Below are 20,337 nucleotides of genomic sequence, written 5' to 3' on the forward strand. Positions count from 1 at the left end.
TGAGTATGTCGATATTAAGTAAGAGGATGTGCTGGAGCTTTTGGAAAGCGTCAAGTTGGGTAAGTCGCCGGGACCAGATGAGATGTACCCCAGGCTACTGTGACAGGCAAGGGAGGAGATTGCTGAGCCTCTGGCGATGATCTTTGCATCATCAATGGCAACGGGAGAGGTTCCGGAGGATTGGAGGGTTGTGGATGTTGTTCCTTTATTCAAGAAAGGGAGTAGAGATAGCCCAGGAAATTATAGACCAGTGAGTCTTACCTCAGTGGTTGCTAAGTTGACGGAGAAGATCCTGAGAGGAAGGATTTATAAATATTTGGAGAGGTATAATATGATTAGGAGTAGTCAGCATGGCTTGGTAAAGGGCAGGTCGTGCCTTACAAGCCTGATTGAATTTTTTGAGGATGTGACTAAACACATTGATGAAGGAAGAGCAGTAGATGTACTGTATATGGATTTCAGTAAGGCATTTGATTAAGTACCCTATGCAAAGCTTATTGAGAAAGTGAGGCGGCATGGGATCCAAGGGGACATTGCTTTGTGGATCCAGAACAGGTTTGCCCACAGAGAGCAAAGAGTGGTTGTAGACAGGTCATATTCTGCATGGAGGTAGGTCACCAGTGGTGTGCCTCAGGGATCTGTTCTGGGACCCTTACTCTTTGTGATTTTACAAATGACCTGGATGAGGAAGTGGAGGGATGGGTTAGTAAGTTTGCTGATGACACAAAGTTTGGAGGTGTTGTGGATAGTGTGGAGGGCTGTCAGAGGTTACAGCGGGACATTGATAGGATGCAAAACTGGGCTGTGAAGTGGCAGATGGAGTTCAATCCAGGTAAATGTGAAGTGGTTCATTTTGGTAGATCAAATATGATGGCAGAATATAGTATTAACGGTAAGACTCTTGGCAGCGTGGAGGATCAGAGGGATCCTGGGGTCCAAGTCCATAGGACACTCAAAGCAGGTGCACAGGTTGACTCTGTGGTTAAGAAGGCGTATGGTGTATTCAAAAAGCAAACACGAGGAAATCTGCAGATGCTGGAAATCCAAGCAACACACACAAAACGCTGGTGGAACGCAGCAGACCAGGCAGCATCTATAGGGAGAAGCACTGTTGACGTTTCGGGCTGAGACCCTTCGTCAGGACTAACTGAAAGGAAAGATAGTAAGAGATTTGAAAGTGGGGGGGGGGGGAAATGCGAAATGATAGGAGAAGACTGGAGGGGTTGGGGTGCAGCTGAGAGCCAGAAAGGTGATTGGCAAAAGGGATACAGAGCTGGAGAAGGGAAAGGATCATGGGACGGGAGGCCTAGGGAGAAAGAAAGGGGGAGGGAAGCACCAGAGGGATGGAGAACAGGCAGAGTGATGGGCAGAAAGAGAGAAAAAAAAGCATGGGGGAAAATAATTAAATATGTCAGGGATGGGGTAAGAAGGGGAGAAGGGGCATTAACGGAAGTTAGAGAAGTCAATGTTCATGCCATCGGGTTGGAGGTTACCCAGCCGGTATATAAAGTGTGGTCCCTCCAACCTGATTATGGCTTCATTCTGACAGTAGAGGAGGCCATGGATAAACACATCAGAATGGGAATGGAACGTGGAATTAAAATGTGTGGCCACTGGGAGATCCTGCTTTCTCTGGCGGACAGAGCGTAGGTGTTCAACAAAATGGTTTCCCAGCCTGCGTCGGGTCTCACCAATATATAAAAGGCCACACCTGGAGCACCGGACGCAGTATACCACACCAGCTGACTCACAGGTGAAGTGTCGCCTCACCAGGAAGGACTGTCTGGGGCCCTGAATGGTGGTGAGGGAGGAAGTGTAAGGGTAGGTGTAGCACTTGTTCCGCTTACAAGAATAAGTGCCAGGAGGGAGATTGGTGGGAAGGGATGGGGGAGACAAATGGACAAGGAAGTTGGGTAGGGAGCGATCCCTGCAGAAAGCAGAAAGAGGGGGGAGGGAAAGATGTGCTTGGTTGTGGGATCCCATTCGCTGAACACCTACGCTCTGTCCGCCAGAGAAGGCAGGGTCTCCCAGTGGCCACACATTTTAATTCCATGTCCCATTCTGATATGTCTATCCATGGCCTTCTCTACTGTCAAGATGAAGCCACACTCAGGTTGGAGGAACAACACCTTATATACCGGCTGGGTAGCCTCCAACCCGATGGCATGAACATTGACTTCTCTAACTTCCATTAATGCCCCTCCTCCCCTTCTTACCCCATCCTTGACATATTTAGTTTCTCCCCCCTCCTTTTTTTCCTCTCTTTCTGCCCATCACTCTGCCTGTTCTCCATCTCCTTCTGGTGCTCCCCTCCCCCTTTTTTTCTCCCTAGGCCTCCCGTCCAATGATCCTTTCCCTTCTCCAGCTCTGTATCCCTTTTGCGAATCATCTTTCCGGCTCTCAGCTCCAACCCGCCCCCTCTGGTCTTCTCCTATCATTTTGCACTTTCCCCTCCCCCTCCTACTTTCAAATCTCTTAGTATCTTTCCTTTCAGTCCTGACAAAGGGTCTCGGCCTGAAACGTCGACAGTGCTTCTCCCCATAGATGCTGCCTGGCCTGCTGCATTCCACCAGCATTTTGTGTATGGTGTATTGGTCTTCATCAATAATGGAATTGAATTTAGGAGCCGAGAGGTAATGTTGCAGCTATATAGGACCCTGGTCAGATCCCACTTGGAATACTGGGCTCAGTTCTGGTCACCTCACTCCAGGAAGAATGTGGAAGCCATAGAAAGGGTGCAGAGGAGATTTACAAGGATGCTGCCTGGATTGGGGAGCATGCTTTATGAGAATAGGTTGAGTGAACTCGGCCTTTTCTCTTTGGAGTGGAGGAGGATGAGACGTGACCTGATAGAGGTATGCAAGATGATGAGAGGTATTGATCGTGTGGCTAGTCAGAGGCTTTTTCCCAGGGCTGAAATGGTTGCCACAAGAGGACACAGGTTTAAGGTGCTGGGGAGTAGGTACAGAGGAGATGTAAGGGGCAAGTTTTTTACTCAAAGAGTGGTGAGTGCGTGGAATGGGCTGCCGGCAACGGTGGTGGAGGCGGATACGATAGGGTCTTTTAAGAAACTTTTGGATAGGTACATGGAGCTTAGAAAAATAGAGGGCTATGAGTAAGCCTAGTAATTTCTAAGGTGGGGACATGTTTGGCACAGCTTTGTGGGCCAAAGGGCCTGTATTGTGCTGTAGGTTTTCTATGCTTCTATTATTATTTTTTTCTTCTATATTATGTATTGTATTGAACTGCTGTTGCTAAGTTAACAATTTTCTCGACACATGCCGGTGATAATAAACCTGACTCTGATTCTGATTTTGATGTTAGCAAGACCAAGGAACTGGTTGTTGACTTCAGGAGGAGGAAACCAAAGGTCCATGAGCCAGTCCTCATCAGAGGATCAGAGGTGGAGCGGGTTAGCAATTTTAAATTCCCCTTTGTTATTATTTCAGAGGAGCTGTTGTGGGCCCAGCATGCAAGTGCAATTACGAAGAAAACATGGCAGCATCATTTACTTCCTTTGGAGTCTGTGAAGATTCGGTATGACATATAAAACTTTGACAAACTTCTACAGATGTGTGGTGGAGAGTATATTGACTGACTGTATTACAGCCTGGTAAGGAAACACCAATGCCCTGAATGGAAATCCCACAAAAAGTAGTAGATACAGCTCAGTCCATCAAGAGTAAAGCTTTCCCTACCATTGAGCACATCTAGATAAAATGTTGTTGCAGGAAAGCAGAATCCAGGACATGCTCTCTTCTTGCTGCTGACATCAGGAAGGAGCCTCAGCACTCACACCACCAGGTTCAGGAACAGTTGCTAACCCTCACCCATCAGGCTCTTGAACTAAAGGAGATAACTTCACTTGCCCCATCGTTGAAATGTTACCACAACCTATAGTCTCACTTTCAAGGACTCTTCATCTCATGTTCTCGATATTTATTGCTCATTTATATAATATTATTGTTTCTTTCTTTTTGTATTTGTACAATTTGTTGTCTTTTGCACACTGGTTGAATCCCAAGTTGGTGTGGTCTTTCATTGATTTGGTTATGGCTATTGGATTTATTGAGAATGCTCGCAAGAAAATGAATCTATGGTTGTATATGGTGACATAAATCACTCCTCATACATTAAGCCTTTCAATCTCAGCACATTCTTTCTTAGATCACGGGACCAAAATGGCTCATAATATTCCATGTATGGTCTGACCACTGCTTTTTAGAGCCTTAGCATTACACCCTTACTCAAATATTCTAGTACTCTCGAAATGAACGGTAACATTGCATTTGCCTTCCTTGGCACCAACTCAACCAAAAGACCATGAGACATAGGAGCAGAATTAGGCCATCTGGTCCATCGAGTCTGCTCCCCCATTCAATCACGGCCGTTCCTTTTTTTTTCTCTTCCTCCTCAACCTCAGTTCCTGGCCTTTTCCCTGTAACCTTTGATGCCATGTCCAATTAAGAACCTATTAATCTCTGCCTTAAATATACCCAACATCCTGGCCTCCACAGCTGCATGTGGCAACAAATTCCACAAATATACCACCCTTTGGCTGAAGAAATTTCTCAGCATCTCTGTTTTGAAAGGGCGCCGCTCTATCTTGAGGCTGTGCCCTCTTGTCCTGGACTCTCACACCATGGGAAACTCTTAAAATGAATGTTAACATGGCATTTGCCTTCCTCACCACCAACTCAACCTGGAAGTTAACCTTCAGGGTGTTCTGCACAAGGACTCCCAAGTTCCTTTGCATCTCAGATTTTTGGATTTTCTCCCTATTTAGAAAATAGTCCACACATTTATTTCTACTACCAAAGTGCATGAACATGCATTTTCCAACATTGTATTTCGTTTGTCACTTTCTTGCCCTTTCTCCGAATCTGTCTAAGTCCTTCTGCATCCTACCTGTTTCCTCAACACTACCTGCCCCACCACCAATCTTCGTATCATCTGCAAACATGGAAACAAAGCCATCTATTCCATCACCTAAATAAATTATATACACCACAAAAATAAGTGGACCCAACACTGACCCCTGCGGAACACCACTAGTCACTGGCAGCCAACTCCTACCAATCAGCCAATACTCTAACCATGTTAGTAACTTTCCTGTAATACCTTGGGCTCTTAACTTGGTAATCTCCTCATGCATGGCACTTGTCAAAGGCCTTCTTAAAGTCCAAATATACAACATCCACTACATCCCCTTTATCTATCCTACTTGTAATCTCCTCAAAGAATTCCAACAGGTTCCTCAGGCAGGATTTTCCCTGAAAGAAACCACACTGATATAATCTGGTAAGCAAACACCAGGAAATCTGCGGATGAAAATATGATTGAAAAGTTGAAGGGCCGAAGGATATCGAGAAGTTGAAGGGCCGAAGGACTAACTTCGTTAGTCCTGACGAAGGGTCTCAGCCCGAAACGTCGACAGTGCTTCTCCTTATAGATGCTGCCTGGCCTGCTGTGTTCCACCAGCATTTTGTGGGTGATATAACCTGGTCCTGTGTCACCAAGTACTCCATCACCTCATCCTTAACAATTGACTCTAACATCTTCCCAACCACTGAGGTCAGGCTAACTAGACTATAATTTCCTTTCTGCTGCCTTCCTCCTTTCTTAAAGAGTGGAGTAACATTTGCAATTTTCCAGTCTTCTGGCACCATGCCAGAGTCCAATGATTTTTGAAAGATCATTTCTAGTGCCACCATCATCTCTAACTCTATCTATTTATGAACCCTAGAGTGCAGTTCCTCTGGTCCGGATGACTTATATACCTTTTGGTCTTTCAGCTTTTTGAGCACCTTCTCTCTTGTAATACTAACTACACCCACTTCAAATAAATAAAGATGGCGGTGCGCATGGATGCAGCGGCCCCTCATGGAGTGATACTTATGCCAGAATCCTGTACATTGATTTCAGTTCAGCGTTCAATACCATCATCCCGCAAAGACTAGTGGAGAAACTGTTGTTGCTTGGCCTTAACACTGCCATGTGTCGCTGGATTCTGGATTTCTTGACAGAGAGACCACAGTCAGTCCGTGTTGGCAGGAACATCTCTGACTCCATCACACTGAGCACTGGCCAACACAGATGCCTTGTGCAGGAAGGCACAGAGTCAACTGTACTTCCTAAGAAGGTTGGCGTCATTCAATGTCTGTAGTGAGATGCTGAAGATGTTCTATAGGTCAGTTGTGGAGAGCGCCCTCTTCTTTGTGGTGGCGAGTTGGGGAGGAAGCATTAAGAAGAGGGACGCCTCACGTCTTAATAAGCTGGTAAGGAAGGCGGGCTCTGTCGTGGGCAAAGTACTGGAGAGTTTAACATCGGTAGCTGAGCGAAGGGCGCTGAGTAGGCTACGGTCAATTATGGATAACTCTGAACATCCTCTACATAGCACCATCCAGAGACAGAGAAGCAGTTTCAGCGACAGGTTACTATCGATGCAATGCTCCTCAGACAGGATGAAGAGGTCAATACTCCCCAATGCCATTAGGCTTTACAATTCTACCGCCAGGACTTAAGAACTTTTTAAAAGCTATTATTAATGCTTTTTGAGATGGTGATTTAGATGCATATCATATTTTTTTTTTTTACTGAGTTTCTGCTACAACAAGTGTATGGGACATTGGAAAAAAGTTGAATTTCCCCATGGGGATGAATAAAGTATCTATCTATCTATCACAAGGCTGTGTGCTTAGCCCATTGCTGTTTACACTGCTAACACAAGACTGTGCAGCCAGATTCAAGGAGAACCTGATCATTAAATTTGCTGACGATACCACAGTGGTGGGGCTCATCAGCAAAAATGATGAAACAATATACAGGGAGGAGGTCAAACACCTAGAGAGCTGGTGCAGTGACAACAACTTGATGCTTAATGTCACCAAAACCAAGGAGATGATCGTCGATTTCAGACGGTCTCAGCCTGAGCACACACTCCTCAGCATCAGCAGCTCCACAGTGCAGAGAGTGGAAAATATCAAGTTCCTTGGGGTGCAGATCTCGGACAATCTCACCTGGTCCAGGAACACCACTGGGATTGTGAAATGAGCCCAGCAAAGATTGCACTTTCTGAGGAAGCTTAAACAAGCATCACTCCCCAGTAACATCTTAACTACATTCTACAGAGGCGTGGTTGAGAGTGTGCTGACCTTTTGCATCACAACCTGGTACTCCAGCTGCCGTGCTGCCGACAAAAAAGCCTTGCAGAGGGTGGTTAGGGGAGTAGAGAAGGTTATTGGGGTCTCCCTACCTTCTGTCCAAGACCTCTTTCAGAGTCAATGCCTCCAGAAGGCACGGTACATCATTAAAGACGCCTCACACCCTCTCCATGAACTGTTTGTTCTTCTGCCATCAGGCAAACGTTACAGGAGCATCAAAACTAAAACCACAAGGCTACTAAACAGCTTCCTCCCACAGGCAGTCAGACTGCTAAATAGCTGCTCTACCTGACTCTGCTTTGGACACTTTTAACTTGCACTGGACACTTATAACTTGTTTTTAACTGACATGTGGCTGTTGTGTTTTACTATTTATTGTTATGTTTATTATTTAGTGTTGCATTTGTTATGTTATGATTGCACTGCTCCTGGGAAATGCTGTCTCATTCTGCTCTGCAGAGCTGATGTACAGTTAGAATGACAATAAAGTTTCTGAATCTTGAATCTTCTCTTCCTTCACACACTACAACATCAGGCATACTACTAGTGTCTTCCACAGTGACAACTGACACAAAATACTCATTTAGTTCATCAGCTATCTCCTTGTCCCCTGTTATTATTTCTCCTGCCTCATTTTCTAGCGGTCCTATATCCACTCTCACTTCTCTTTTATTTTTAACATACTTGAAAAAATGTTTACTATCCACTTTGATATTATTTGCTAGCTTGCTTTCATATTTCATCTTTTCTATTCTAATGATTTTTTTAGTTACTCTCTGTAGGTTTTAAAAAACTTCCCAATCGTCTAATTTTCCTCTAATTTTTGCTTTGTTGTAGGCCCTTTCTTATCCTTTTACAATAGCTCTGACTTCCATTGTCAGCCACGGTTGTACTATTTTACCATTTGAGTATTTCTTTATTTTTGGAATACATATGTCTTGCATCCTCATTTTTCCCCAGAAACTCACGTCATTGCTGCTCTGCTGACATCCCTGCCAGCAGCTCCTTCCAATTTGCTTTGGCTACCGTCTCTCATACCACTGTAATTTCCCTTACTCCACTGAAATACTGCTACATCAGACTTCCTCCCTATCAAATTTCAAGTTGAACTCAATCATATTGTCATCACTGGTTCCTAAGGGTTCTTTTACCTTAAGCTCCTAATTGTCTCCGGTTCATTACATAACACCCAACCCAGTATACCTTAACCCCGAGTAGGCTCAACGTCAAACTGCTCTAAAAAGGCATTCAACAAACTCACTCTCGAGACCCATTCCCAACTTGATTTTCCCAATCAACCTGCATGTTAAAATCTCCCATGACTACCATAACATTGCCCTTTTGACAAGCCTTTTCTATTTCCTGCTGTAATCTGTAGTCCACCTCCCAGCCACTGTTGCCACCAACATCCTTTTACCCTTGATTTTCTTAACTCAACCCACAAGGATTCAACATCTTCCGATCCTATGGCACATCTTTCTACTGATTTGATGACATTCTTTACCAGCAGAGCCAAGCCACCCCCTCTGTCTACCTTCCTATCCCTCCATTACAATGTGTAACCTTGGATATTCAGCTTCCAACTCAGCTATAGACGTCCTTCAGCCACAATTGTCATACCTGACAATCTGTAATAGTGCAACAAAATCATCCACCTTATTTCTTACACTGCATGCTTTGATATATAACACTTTGAATACTGTATTTGCTATCGTTTTTGATTCTTCATCCCAAATGCACTGATATTCACCCTGCAATTTTGTCCTATCATCTGCCTGCTCTTCCTGACAGTCTGACTGCACATGATGTTTACTTTTTTTACCATCCATCCTATCGAGTCCCTTCACTCTGGTTCCCACCCCCTGCCAAATTAGTTTCAACCCTCCCCCAAAAGCTCTAAAAAAGCTGCCCAGGAGAAAATTGGTATGGTAAGTTAACCTTTAAGGAATCCTGCAGAAAGACTCCTAAGACCCTTTGCTCCTCTGATTTCTGAATTTTCTCCCCATTTATTAAACAGTCCACACCTTTATTCCTTCTACCAAAGTGCATGACCATATACTTCCAACACTATATTCAACTCCCACTTCTCTGCCCATTCTCTCTATCTGTCTAAGCCTTTCTGCAGACGCCCTGCTTCCTCAATACTCACCCATCTTCGTATTGTCCAAACCTGGCCATAAAAACATCAATTCCATCATTCAAATCATTGATATATAACATGAAAAGAAGCAATTCCAATACTACCCCTGCTGATCACATTTATATCTAGCAAAGTCTGCAGATTTCACCAGCACCAAGAACAGAACAGACCTTCATTATTTAAAGAAGTGGGCTGAGGAGAGGTAAGTGGATTTCAATAGGGATAAGTGTGAATTGGTGTACTTTGGAAAGTCAAAACAACATAGGACTTAAAATGATAAGGCTTTATGGAGTGTAGTGAAAGAGGGACTAAGAGCACAAGTGCAGAGTTAATTGAAAACAGTGTCACAGGGAGACAAAATGGTGAAAAAGGCATTTAACATGCTGGCCTTCAACAGTCAGGGCACTGAGTACAGGAGTTGGGACATCATGTTGCAGTTGTACAAGTTGTTGATGAGGGCACACTTGGATTGCTATATACACTTTTAGTCACCCTGTAATACAAAAGAGGTAATTAAACTGGAAAGAGTACAGACAAGATTAAAGAGGATATTGCCAGGACTAAAGGGCCTGAGTTAAGGGAGAGGTTAAAATGTCTGGGCCTTTGTTCCTTGGAATGTAGGAGAACCAGGGGTTTATGAAATCATAAGAGGTATAGATAAGGTAGAGGGTAACAATCTTTTCTCGAGGATAGGGGAGAACAAAACTAGGAGGCATAATTTTAGGCTGAGAGGATAAAGATTTTTAAACGGGACCTGAGGGGCAACATTTTCTCTCATAGCATGGTGAATATATGGAACGAGCTGCCAGAGGAGGTGGTTGAGGCAGACACAATAGTATAATTTAAGAAACACTTGGACAGGTACATGCTGTAGTGGAGCTTGAAGGAATATTGGGCAAATTCAGGAGGGTGGAGACCATGATTGGGATGAAGGGCCTGTATCCATGCTGTATTGCTTCTGAGAATTGCAACTTCAGGGATTTAACAACATGGTTTAAGTGCAAACCCAGCAGTCAATCATGATGTGAATTTATAGGGGAGGAGATCCTCAGCACAGAGTAAATGTTAACAAATCCAGAACTTACTTCATGGTCCCATTAAAGAGAACACTGTTTTCAGGATCTTCAGGCGCGTCTGTGAACTCCGAGTTTAACGTAGCATCTATGGCACTGTCAGTTTCCAACTCATCGTGTGCTCCATGGTGAATCAGTGTACCCGTGTCCTCATCTGTGAAAGTCTCACACTCACTGTACGTACTCTCAGAGCCCATGTAAGCACTGTCTGTCACTTCGTTAGTCTAAAACAAATGGAGCAAGGCGAACATTAGACTACAGGATCAGTGTAACATGTCACCTTAGCAACAGGGTGGAACACCACACCAGAACTGCACATTAAGTTTATTAACACTGAGGGAGTCACAGGAACAGTTAACTGGAGTAATTTGTGTACTTTATCCCGTAATCAGTGATAGAAGGGCAAGCTATTGATATACCCAACAGTATAGAAAACATCTGGTTTCCAAATCAATAGGGTAAACTTGCAGCAGAGGTAGTGATGTCGGCAAAAATCACCTGATGAGTCATTAAACACCTGGATATGGGAAACTTGACAGAATTTAAACCAATCAGGGCTGAAAATTGACAAGTGTTCCAGTGAAGGATCACAACACTACCCACACAGCTGGCTCATGTTATCCAGTCTCTAATGGAAACCCGAGTGCTCTAACACCATGTCAGCAGTCTGCAGGAACCAACATGATAACAATTGTCTTCACAAGCAAGTTACCTTCTTGCCATGAGATTTCACAGTGGGACCTTTTTTTAAAGAACAAGAAAAGCATTCAGGTGCCTGGTTACACAACGAGGAAATTCAATGGTAGCCAGGACAACACCCTCAAGCTGATCCAGTTCATGAATCACCTTGTGTAACACCACGTCGATGCTTTAACCTCGTATTGCTGTGACCCACTGAGTGAAACTTGCAAAAATAAGTCCCTGGCTGCCATCTCATCTTCCAAGAGTCACCCAATCTTGTGTCATCGCTGCACTGAGAAACAGAGTTAAGATTCTGGTCTAAACACTTTAGTTTACATCAGTAGCCATGGTAACGAATGGTAACTTTCCATCCCACCAATCAGTGAGGTCCTTCCCCACAGGTACCAATGCATAAAATCAGTTGCATCATAATCCCAGCATTACATGAAAGCCCAGCCAAAGTGCAACACCCATCCATGCCAAATAAACTGCCTTCTTTTCCTCTTACTCTTTAGAAGGTTCATAATCGACTTCAGGAGAACTCATAACACTCGCACCCCTCCTTACACTGAGAGAACAGCAGTGGAAACACATCCTACACACCCTTTCACTGTCCCAGAACACATTCTACACAATCAGGAAAGCTCATCAACACCTCTATTTTCTGAGGAGGTTGAAGAGAGCTGGACTTTGCACTTCAATACTCCTATCATTCTACAGATGTGCAGTAGAAAGCATCCTAAACTGTGGCTAACAAGAGAAATCAAAGCCAACCTAAAAGCCAAAGAGAGAGCATAAAATTGAGCAAAAATTAGTAGGAAGTTAGAGGAATGAGAAGCTTTTAAAAACCAACAGAAGGCAACTATAAAAGTCATTAACAAGATAAAGATGGAATATGAAAGTAAGCTAGCCAATAATTTTAAAGAGGATACCAAAATTTTCTTTAGATACATAAGTGTAAAAGAGAGGCAAGAGTGAATATCAGACTGCTGGAAAATGATGCCGGAGAGGTAGTAATGGGGAATAAATGGAATAAGCATTTTACATCGGTGGAAAACACTAGCATTATGGTGGAAGTTCCAGGTGTCAGGGGGCATGAAGTGTGTGAAGCTACCATAACTAGACAGAAGATTCTTGGGAAACTGAAAGGTCTGAAGGTAGATGAGTCACCTGGACCAAATGGTGTACATCCCAGAGTTCTGAAAGAGATGACTAAAGAGTTTTAACCACCTCTGTGGCTGGGAAGACATTTGAGTCCATTATTAAGGATGAGGTCTCAGGGTACTTGGAGCCACATGACAAAATAGGCCATAGTCAGCATGGTTTCCTAAAAGAAAAATCTTGCCTGACAAATCTATTGGAAATAATTGAAGAAATAACAAGCAGGATAGACAAAGGAGAATTGTTTTTTTCATGTGTACTTGGATTTTCAGAAATGGCAAAAATGGAAGTTGAAATGGCAGAGTAGACTCATTGGGCCAAATTCCCTAATACTACTCCTATGTCTTATGGTCTAACATGCTACACTGCTGCATGGCATGGAAACTGAACTGTGGCTGACAGGAAGGCTCTAAAACTGGTAGTCAAAACTGCCCAATGCATAACTTGCACCAGCCTACCTGCCATCAAAGTCATATATACAGAAAGGTGCCAGAAAAGGGCCAGTTTCATTATGAAGGATCCCATCCACCCTGCTTTTGGACTGTTTGTCCTTCTCCCAGCAGGGAAGAGGCTACATTGCATCTACACAGGTCCACCAAACTCAAAAACAGTTATTTTCCTCAACCAGTAAGGCTGATCAACACCTCCACCCATTAACTCCACAGCCCCAACCACCACTTCTTTATCATTTCCTGTCAGAGTCACTATATGTACAGACTTATGTCACTTTATGGACATACAATCAATGTATATAAGCTATGTTATGTACTTATATTGATTGTGTTTTTTTATATTATTATCGTGTTCTTCATCTTATTCTGTTTTTTGTGCTACATCGGGTCCAGACTAACAATTATTTTGTTCTCCTTTACACTTGAGCATTGGGAATGACAACAATCTTGAATCTTGACTCTTAATGCCTTAATTACTGCTTTTTTCCATTAAAATAATCTCAATAAAGGCTTTGAACTTAATGAACAATACTTTAGTTCCTTCCAGTTAGACCCATTCAATTTTAAATTTCTAGGAGACTTGTCAAGGGGCTTCATATTCCACCTAATTTCTGACTCCGATGTCCCAACACCCATCAGATTCAAAGAGGACTTGCCACCTCACCAACTGAATGGCAGAAGTGAGATAAGCTGGAAAACAGCCAGACCCTCTCTGGGATTCCCCACTCCCACATTTCCTGTACGGCACTGGCGGATAATGCTTTTAGGTACCTTGTTAAGTGGCCATTGACCCCAGAACTTATGAACTTGAGTGGGGAATGATTTGTCCAACTGACAAACAAAAAAAAACTTCTCCCTGTAACGCACACAAAATGCTGGAGGAAATCAGCAGGCCAGGCACCTTTCATCTGGGCCTGTCTGAAACATCAACTGTCAATTCCCCTTCATAGTCGGTCGAGGCCAAGCCCGTAGATATACTTAAGGCAGAAGTTCATGGTTTCCTGATTGGTCAGGACAGCAAAAGATATGGCAAGCAGGCAGGTATATGGGGTTGAGTGGGATTGGGATCAGCCATGATGGAATGGTGGACCAAACTCAATGGGCTGAATGGCCTCCTTCTGTTCCTATATCTTATGGTCTTTTGTGCATGTTGCTCTGGATTTTCAACACCTGCAGATTTTCTCAGCCTTGTATGTCACAGTCAAATCAAATCCCATCTGTGCCAGACAAGCACAGAAACCTGCTCAAATGTTCCAACCACCAACAACCATCCCCGCCCCCACCCACACGCTCCAAGAGGGAGAATCAGCTTTCTTGACTGATCAAAGACCTCCCTGTGGAAGTTAAGCATCACTTCAGTATAGAATTCAGCTATTACAAGACTTAAAGAGACACTTGAACCTTAAGAATCAAATCAACATTTTCTACCTGGACATTAAGTACGATGAAATTTCACACTGATACTTGATGAGCCTCTTGGCTAGCAGTCTACATGCAGCCGGCTTAAAGACTAAGTAAAAAAAAAGGGGGGGGGGGGGGTGAAACTGAATACCAAGCATGCAAATAAGGAGATTGGAATTTAATTCCTTAAAATTCAAATCCAATTTAATTGCAGAACTGATTCCAAGCAAGGCAACAAGATCTGATCCATACTAATCGAATCAAAAATTCACCTCGGGTAATTTCCCAGCATGGTTAATCTTTCTTCTGTGAAATATAACGAGCAATCAAACACCTTGGTGGGAAGGAACGCTTTAGAGACAAAAGTCCGAGAAACAGCAAGCACCTGCACAAATGTGGATTGATTAATCTCATATCGAGCACATCTACATGAAACACTTTCACAGGAAAGCAGCATCCAACATCGAGAACCCCCACCATCTAGGCCATGCTCTCTTCTTGCTACTACCATCAGGATGGTGGTACAAGAATCTCAGGTTACTCACCACCAGGTTCAAGAAGAATTCTTACCCCTCAACCATCAGGCTCCTGAACCAGAGAGGATAACTTCACTCACCCCATCACTGAACTGTTTGCACAATTTATGGACTCACTTTAAGGATTAACCAACTCATGCACTTCATATTACTTATTACTTATTTATCTATTATTATTTTGTTTTTCTTTTTGCATTTGAACAATTTGTTGTCATTTGCACATAGATTGTTTGTCTACCTTTGTGTAGCTTTTCATTAATTCTATTGCATTTCTTTGTATTTATTGTGAATGCCCACAAAAAAATAAATCTCAGGGTTGTATATGGTGACATGTATGTACTTGGATATTAAATTTACTTCGAACTTTGATCTCGTATAAATGTTTGAAAGGCAAATTGTGTTTAATTACGCTGATGGGAGTTTTTATTTGATAAACTAAGAGTGAGCGAATGAGAGAAATGCAATTGACATGGTATATATGGTCTTCCAAAAGGCATTTAATAAGGTATCACATAATAGGTTTAAGGTGAAAACAGCTTGCAAGGATTGGTAGAAAATGAGTTTCCAATACATCGTGGGTACACCCCTTCCCACCATCTGTGGTATCTCCAGGAAGTGTTTGTCTCAAAGTGGTAACATTGATCATCGAAAGATCCCCACCATTCAGACCATGCCTTCTTCTCACAGCTGCCATTGGGCAGAAACCTGAGGTCCCACAAAAACACGTTTAAGAACAGCAACTTCTCTTCAACCATTTGGTTCTTGAACCAACCGGAAAAAGTCCAATCACTACTTCATACTAAATTAACTTAATTTTATTCAAAAAAGCTAAACACTGTTCTATTGTTTTCTGTTCCTTGTAAAAATAGTGTATAATTTATGTTTAATTAATGCTTTACTTGTAAATGCTGCTGATATGAGGTACTGTGCTGGTGCTGCTGGTGCAAGCAAGTTTGTCATTGCACCTGTATATTAACAAACTTGACTTTGGCTTTTGAAGTTAATGCAAACAAAAATGTTGGAACTGAGCAGGTCAGGTATTGTGTGTGAAAGAGAGTGTTCACAATACTACTCCATTAACACTGAATGCAGCCAGCACTGTTCCCATCTCACAATTTCAACATCCACACTCTCTTGAGGGGGAGCTGATTTTGAGACTGAGGGATAATTTGGCAGGGAGATGGGGACCAGAGTGACAAGGCTGAGGAAGGGTAAAACAGGATTAAATCAAATATAGCATGCATCAGAGATGGCAGAAAGGACAGACAGGAGATGAGGCATAATCACAGCCGGTGGGATGAGTTACAGGGCAATAGAGGCATGGTGTAGTTAAAACAGAAAACAACAAATACCGGACTGAAAGTGTTATATTTGAATGCATGCTGCATAAGAAATAAAATGGACGATCGTGAAATTCAGCTACAGATTGGCAAGTATGACGCTGTGGCCATCTCTGAAACTTGGCTAAAGGATGGCTGCCGTTGGGAGCTGAATGTCCAAGGATATACGGTGTAATAGAAAGATATGTTAGTTGGCAGAGGGGGTGTTGTGGCCCTGTGTGTAAGAAATAATATTAAATCATTAGAAAGGGATGACATAGGATTGGAAGGTGTAGAGTCCCTATGCACTAAGTTAAGAAATGGCAAGGGTAAAAGGACCCTAATGGCAGTTGTATACGGGCCTCCAAACAGCAGCCAGTATGTGGATTACAAATTACAGCAAGAGATAGAAAAGGCGTGTCAGGTAATTGTTGGGGATTTTAACATGAAACTGGATTGGGAAAACCAGGTCAGTAATGGACCTCAAGAGAGAGAAGTAGTAGAATATCTAAGGGATGGCTTTTTAGAACAGCTTGTTATTGAGCCTACTAGGGGATCAGCTGTGCTGAATTGGGTGTTGTGCAATGGTCTGGAGGTGATAAGAGAGATTAAAGTTAAAGAACCATAGGGGGACAGTGATCTCAATATGATCAAGTTCACTTCGAAATTTGAGAAGAAACTAAATTTCAATGTGTCGGTACTTCAGTAGAATAAAGAAAATTACAATGGCATAAGAGGGGAACTGGCCAAGGTTGACTGGAAAGAAACACTAGCAGGAAGGGCAGCAGAGCAGCAATGGCTGGAGTTTCTGCGAAAAATGAGGGAAGTGCAAAATAGATATATTTCAAATAATAAGAAATTTTTGAATGGCAGAAGGACACTACCATGGCTGACAAGTGAAGTCAGAACCAAAGTAAAAGTAAAAAAGACGGCATACAAGGAAGCCAAAGCTAGTGGGAAGATAGAGATTTGGCAAGCTTTTAAAAACTTGCAGAAGGAAATGAAGAAGGTCATTAGGAAGGAAAAGATGTATTATGAAAGGAAGCTGTTGACTAATATCAAAGAAGATACTAAAAGCTTTTTTTAAGTATATAAAGGGTAACTGAGAGTCGAGGGTAGATATAGACCAATAGAAAATGACACTGGAGATATTGTAATGAAAGATACAGAGATGGCAGAGGAACCGAATGTGTATTCTGCATCAGTCTTCACAGTGGAAGATGCCTACAATATACTGGACATTCCAGAGTGTCAGGGAAGTGAAGTATGTGCAGTGAAAATTACAACTGAGAAGGTGGATAAACCTCCTGGACCTGATGGAATGCACCCTCAGGTTCTGAAGAAAGTAGCTGGAGAGTTTGCAGAGGAATTAACAATGACCTTTCAAGAATCGATAGATTTTGGCATTGTACCGGATGACCGGAAAATTGCAAATGTTACTTCGCTATTTAAGAAGGGTGGGAGGCAGCAGATAGGAAACTATAGACCTGTTAGCCTGACATCAGTGGTTGGAAAATTGTTGGAATCGATTTTTAGGGATGAGATTAGGGAGTACCTGGAGGCACATATCAAGGTAGGCCAAAGCCAGCATGATTTCCTGAAAGGAAAATCCTGACCGACTAACCTACTGCAATTTTTTGAGGAAATTATAAGCAGAGTAGACAAAGGAGATGTGGTAGATGGGATGTACCTGGATTTTCAGAAGGCCTTTAACAAGGTGCCCCACATGAGGCTGCTTAGCAAGATAAGAGCCCATAAAATTACAGGGAAGTTACTAGAATGAGTGGAGCGCTGGCGGATCGACAGAAAACAGAGAGTGGGAATAAGGGGATCCTATTCTGGCTGGCTGCCAGTTACGCGTGGAGTTCCATGGGGTTGGTGTTGGGAGTGCTGCTTTTTACGATGTATGTCAATGATTTGGACTATGGGATTAATAGATTTGTGGCTAAATTTGCCAGTGATACAAAGATAGGTGGACGAGCGGGTAGTGTTGAGGAAACAGAGAGCCTGCAGAGAGACTCAGCTAGTTCATGGGGAATGGGCAAAGAAGTGGCAAATGAAATACAATGTTGGAAAGTGTATGGTCATGCACTTTGGTGGAAGAAATAAATGGGCAGACTATTATTTAGATGGAGAGCGAATTTAAAATGCAGAGATGCAAAGGGACTTGGGAGTCCTTGTGCAAGATACCCTATAGGTTAACCTCCAGGTTGAGTTGGTGGTGAAGAAGGTGAATGCAATGTTGGCATTCATTTCTAGAGGTACAGAATATAAGAGCAGGGATGTGACGCTGAGGCTTTATAAGGCACTTGTGAAACCACACTTGGGAATATTACGTGCAGTTTTGGGCTCCTTATTTTAGAAAGGATATACTTTCATTGGAGAGGGTTCAGAGATGATTCATGAGAATGACTCCAGGAATTAAAGGGTTACCATATGAGGAACGTCTGGCAGCCCTTGGGCTGTATTCACCAGAGTTCAGGAGAATCAGGAGGGATGTCATAGAAACATTCTGAAAGTTAAAAGGCCTGAACAGATTAAATATGGCAAAGTTATTTCCCATGGTAGGGGAATCTAGGTCAAGAGGGCACGACTTCAGGATTGAAGGACGTCCATTTAGAACAGAGAGGCAGAGAAATTACTTTAGTCAGAGGGTGGTAAATCTGTGGAATTTGTTGCCACGAGCAGCTGTGGAGGCCAAGTCATTGGGCGTTTTTAAAGCAGAGATAGATCGGTTCCTGATAATTCTTGGGAGAAGGCAGGGGAGTGGGGATGACTGAAAGAATTAGATCAGCCCATGATTGAATGGTGGAGCAGACTCAATGGGCTGAATTGCCTGCTTCTGCCGCTATATCTTATGGTCAGTACTCTAGCCATTCTTTTTCTAAATTACTTAAATGAATACACAGAGCAGAAAATCCAATGTCCACAAGCTACAAAGATTGATGGCATAGAAAACTGTGAGAATCACAGTGGAAGGGCAGAAGATATGTAGATACGCTGATGGAATATAGATTAAATTTAAGGCTCTGAAATGTGAAATATTATACTGAGGTTTGAAGGAAAAACTTGAAGACAAGATTCCAAAAGGGGTTCAAACAGCTGTTGGTGATACACGTACATAATGCATTGAAAGTGGCAGGCTAGGATAACAAATAGTTTTAAAAATACTAGTTGCTGGGCTTAATGTTTGGGGTTGTGACCATGCCTCCACACATGGTGCTCAACCCCCATTCTCATCCAAACACCGGGCTATGGGTTATACCAGCGACAGTATGAACTCACTGGGCTATGGGTTATACCAGCGACAGTATGAACTCACTGGGCTATGGGTTATACCAGCGACAGTATGAACTCACTGGGCTATGGGTTATACCAGCGACAGTATGAACTCACTGGGCTATGGGTTATACCAGCGACAGTATGAACTCACTGGGCTATGGGTTATACCAGCGACAGTATGAACTCACTGGGCTATGGGTTATACCAGTGACAGTATGAACTCAATAGGCTATGGGTTATACCAGCGACAGTATGAACTCACTGGGCTATGGGTTATACCAGCGACAGTATGAACTCACTGGGCAATGGGTTATACCAGCGACAGTATGAACTCACTGGGCTATGGGTTATACCAGTGACAGTATGAACTCACTGGGCTATGGGTTATACCAGCGACAGTATGAACTCAATAGGCTATGGGTTATATCAGCGACAGTATGAACTCAATAGGCTATGGGTTATACCAGTGACAGTATGAACTCACTGGGCTATGGGTTATACCAGCGACAGTATGAACTCACTGGGCTATGGGTTATACCAGCGACAGTATGAACTCACTGGGCTATGGGTTATACCAGCGACAGTATGAACTCACTGGGCAATGGGTTATACCAGCGACAGTATGAACTCACTGGGCTATGGGTTATACCAGCGACAGTATGAATTCAATAGGCTATGGGTTATACCAGCGACAGTATGAACACACTGGGCTATGGGTTATACCAGCGACAGTATGAACTTACTTGGCTAAGGGTTATACCAGCGACAGTATGAACTCAATAAGCTATGGGTTATACCAACGACAGTATGAACTCAATAGGCTATGGGTTACACCAGCGACAGTATGAACTCAATAGGCTATGGGTTATACCAGCGACAGTATGAACTCACTGGGCAATGGGTTATACCAGCGACAGTATGAATTCAATAGGCTATGGGTTATATCAGCGACAGTATGAACACACTGGGCTATGGGTTATACCAGCGACAGTATGAATTCAATAGGCTATGGGTTATACCAGCGACAGTATGAACTCACTGGGCAATGGGTTATACCAGCGACAGTATGAATTCAATAGGCTATGGGTTATACCAGCGACAGTATGAATTCACTGGGCAATGGGTTATA

The 20,337-nt window shown here is 43.0% G+C and overlaps 1 protein-coding gene across 1 annotated transcript in view; it reads right to left on the reverse strand.

The window, feature by feature from the left end:
- rab11fip3 (RAB11 family interacting protein 3 (class II)) overlaps positions 1 to 20,337 on the reverse strand; it is a 193,720-nt gene that overhangs the window by 50,887 nt on the left and 122,496 nt on the right. The window contains exon 4 of the mRNA XM_073060029.1: positions 10,389 to 10,600. Coding sequence (XP_072916130.1) covers positions 10,389 to 10,600 — 212 coding nt within the window. The remainder of the gene's footprint in view (positions 1 to 10,388; positions 10,601 to 20,337) is intronic.

The sequence above is a fragment of the Hemitrygon akajei genome, chromosome 11, assembly GCF_048418815.1.
Source record: "Hemitrygon akajei chromosome 11, sHemAka1.3, whole genome shotgun sequence".
In the NCBI taxonomy this organism is placed as follows: Eukaryota; Metazoa; Chordata; class Chondrichthyes; order Myliobatiformes; family Dasyatidae; genus Hemitrygon; species Hemitrygon akajei.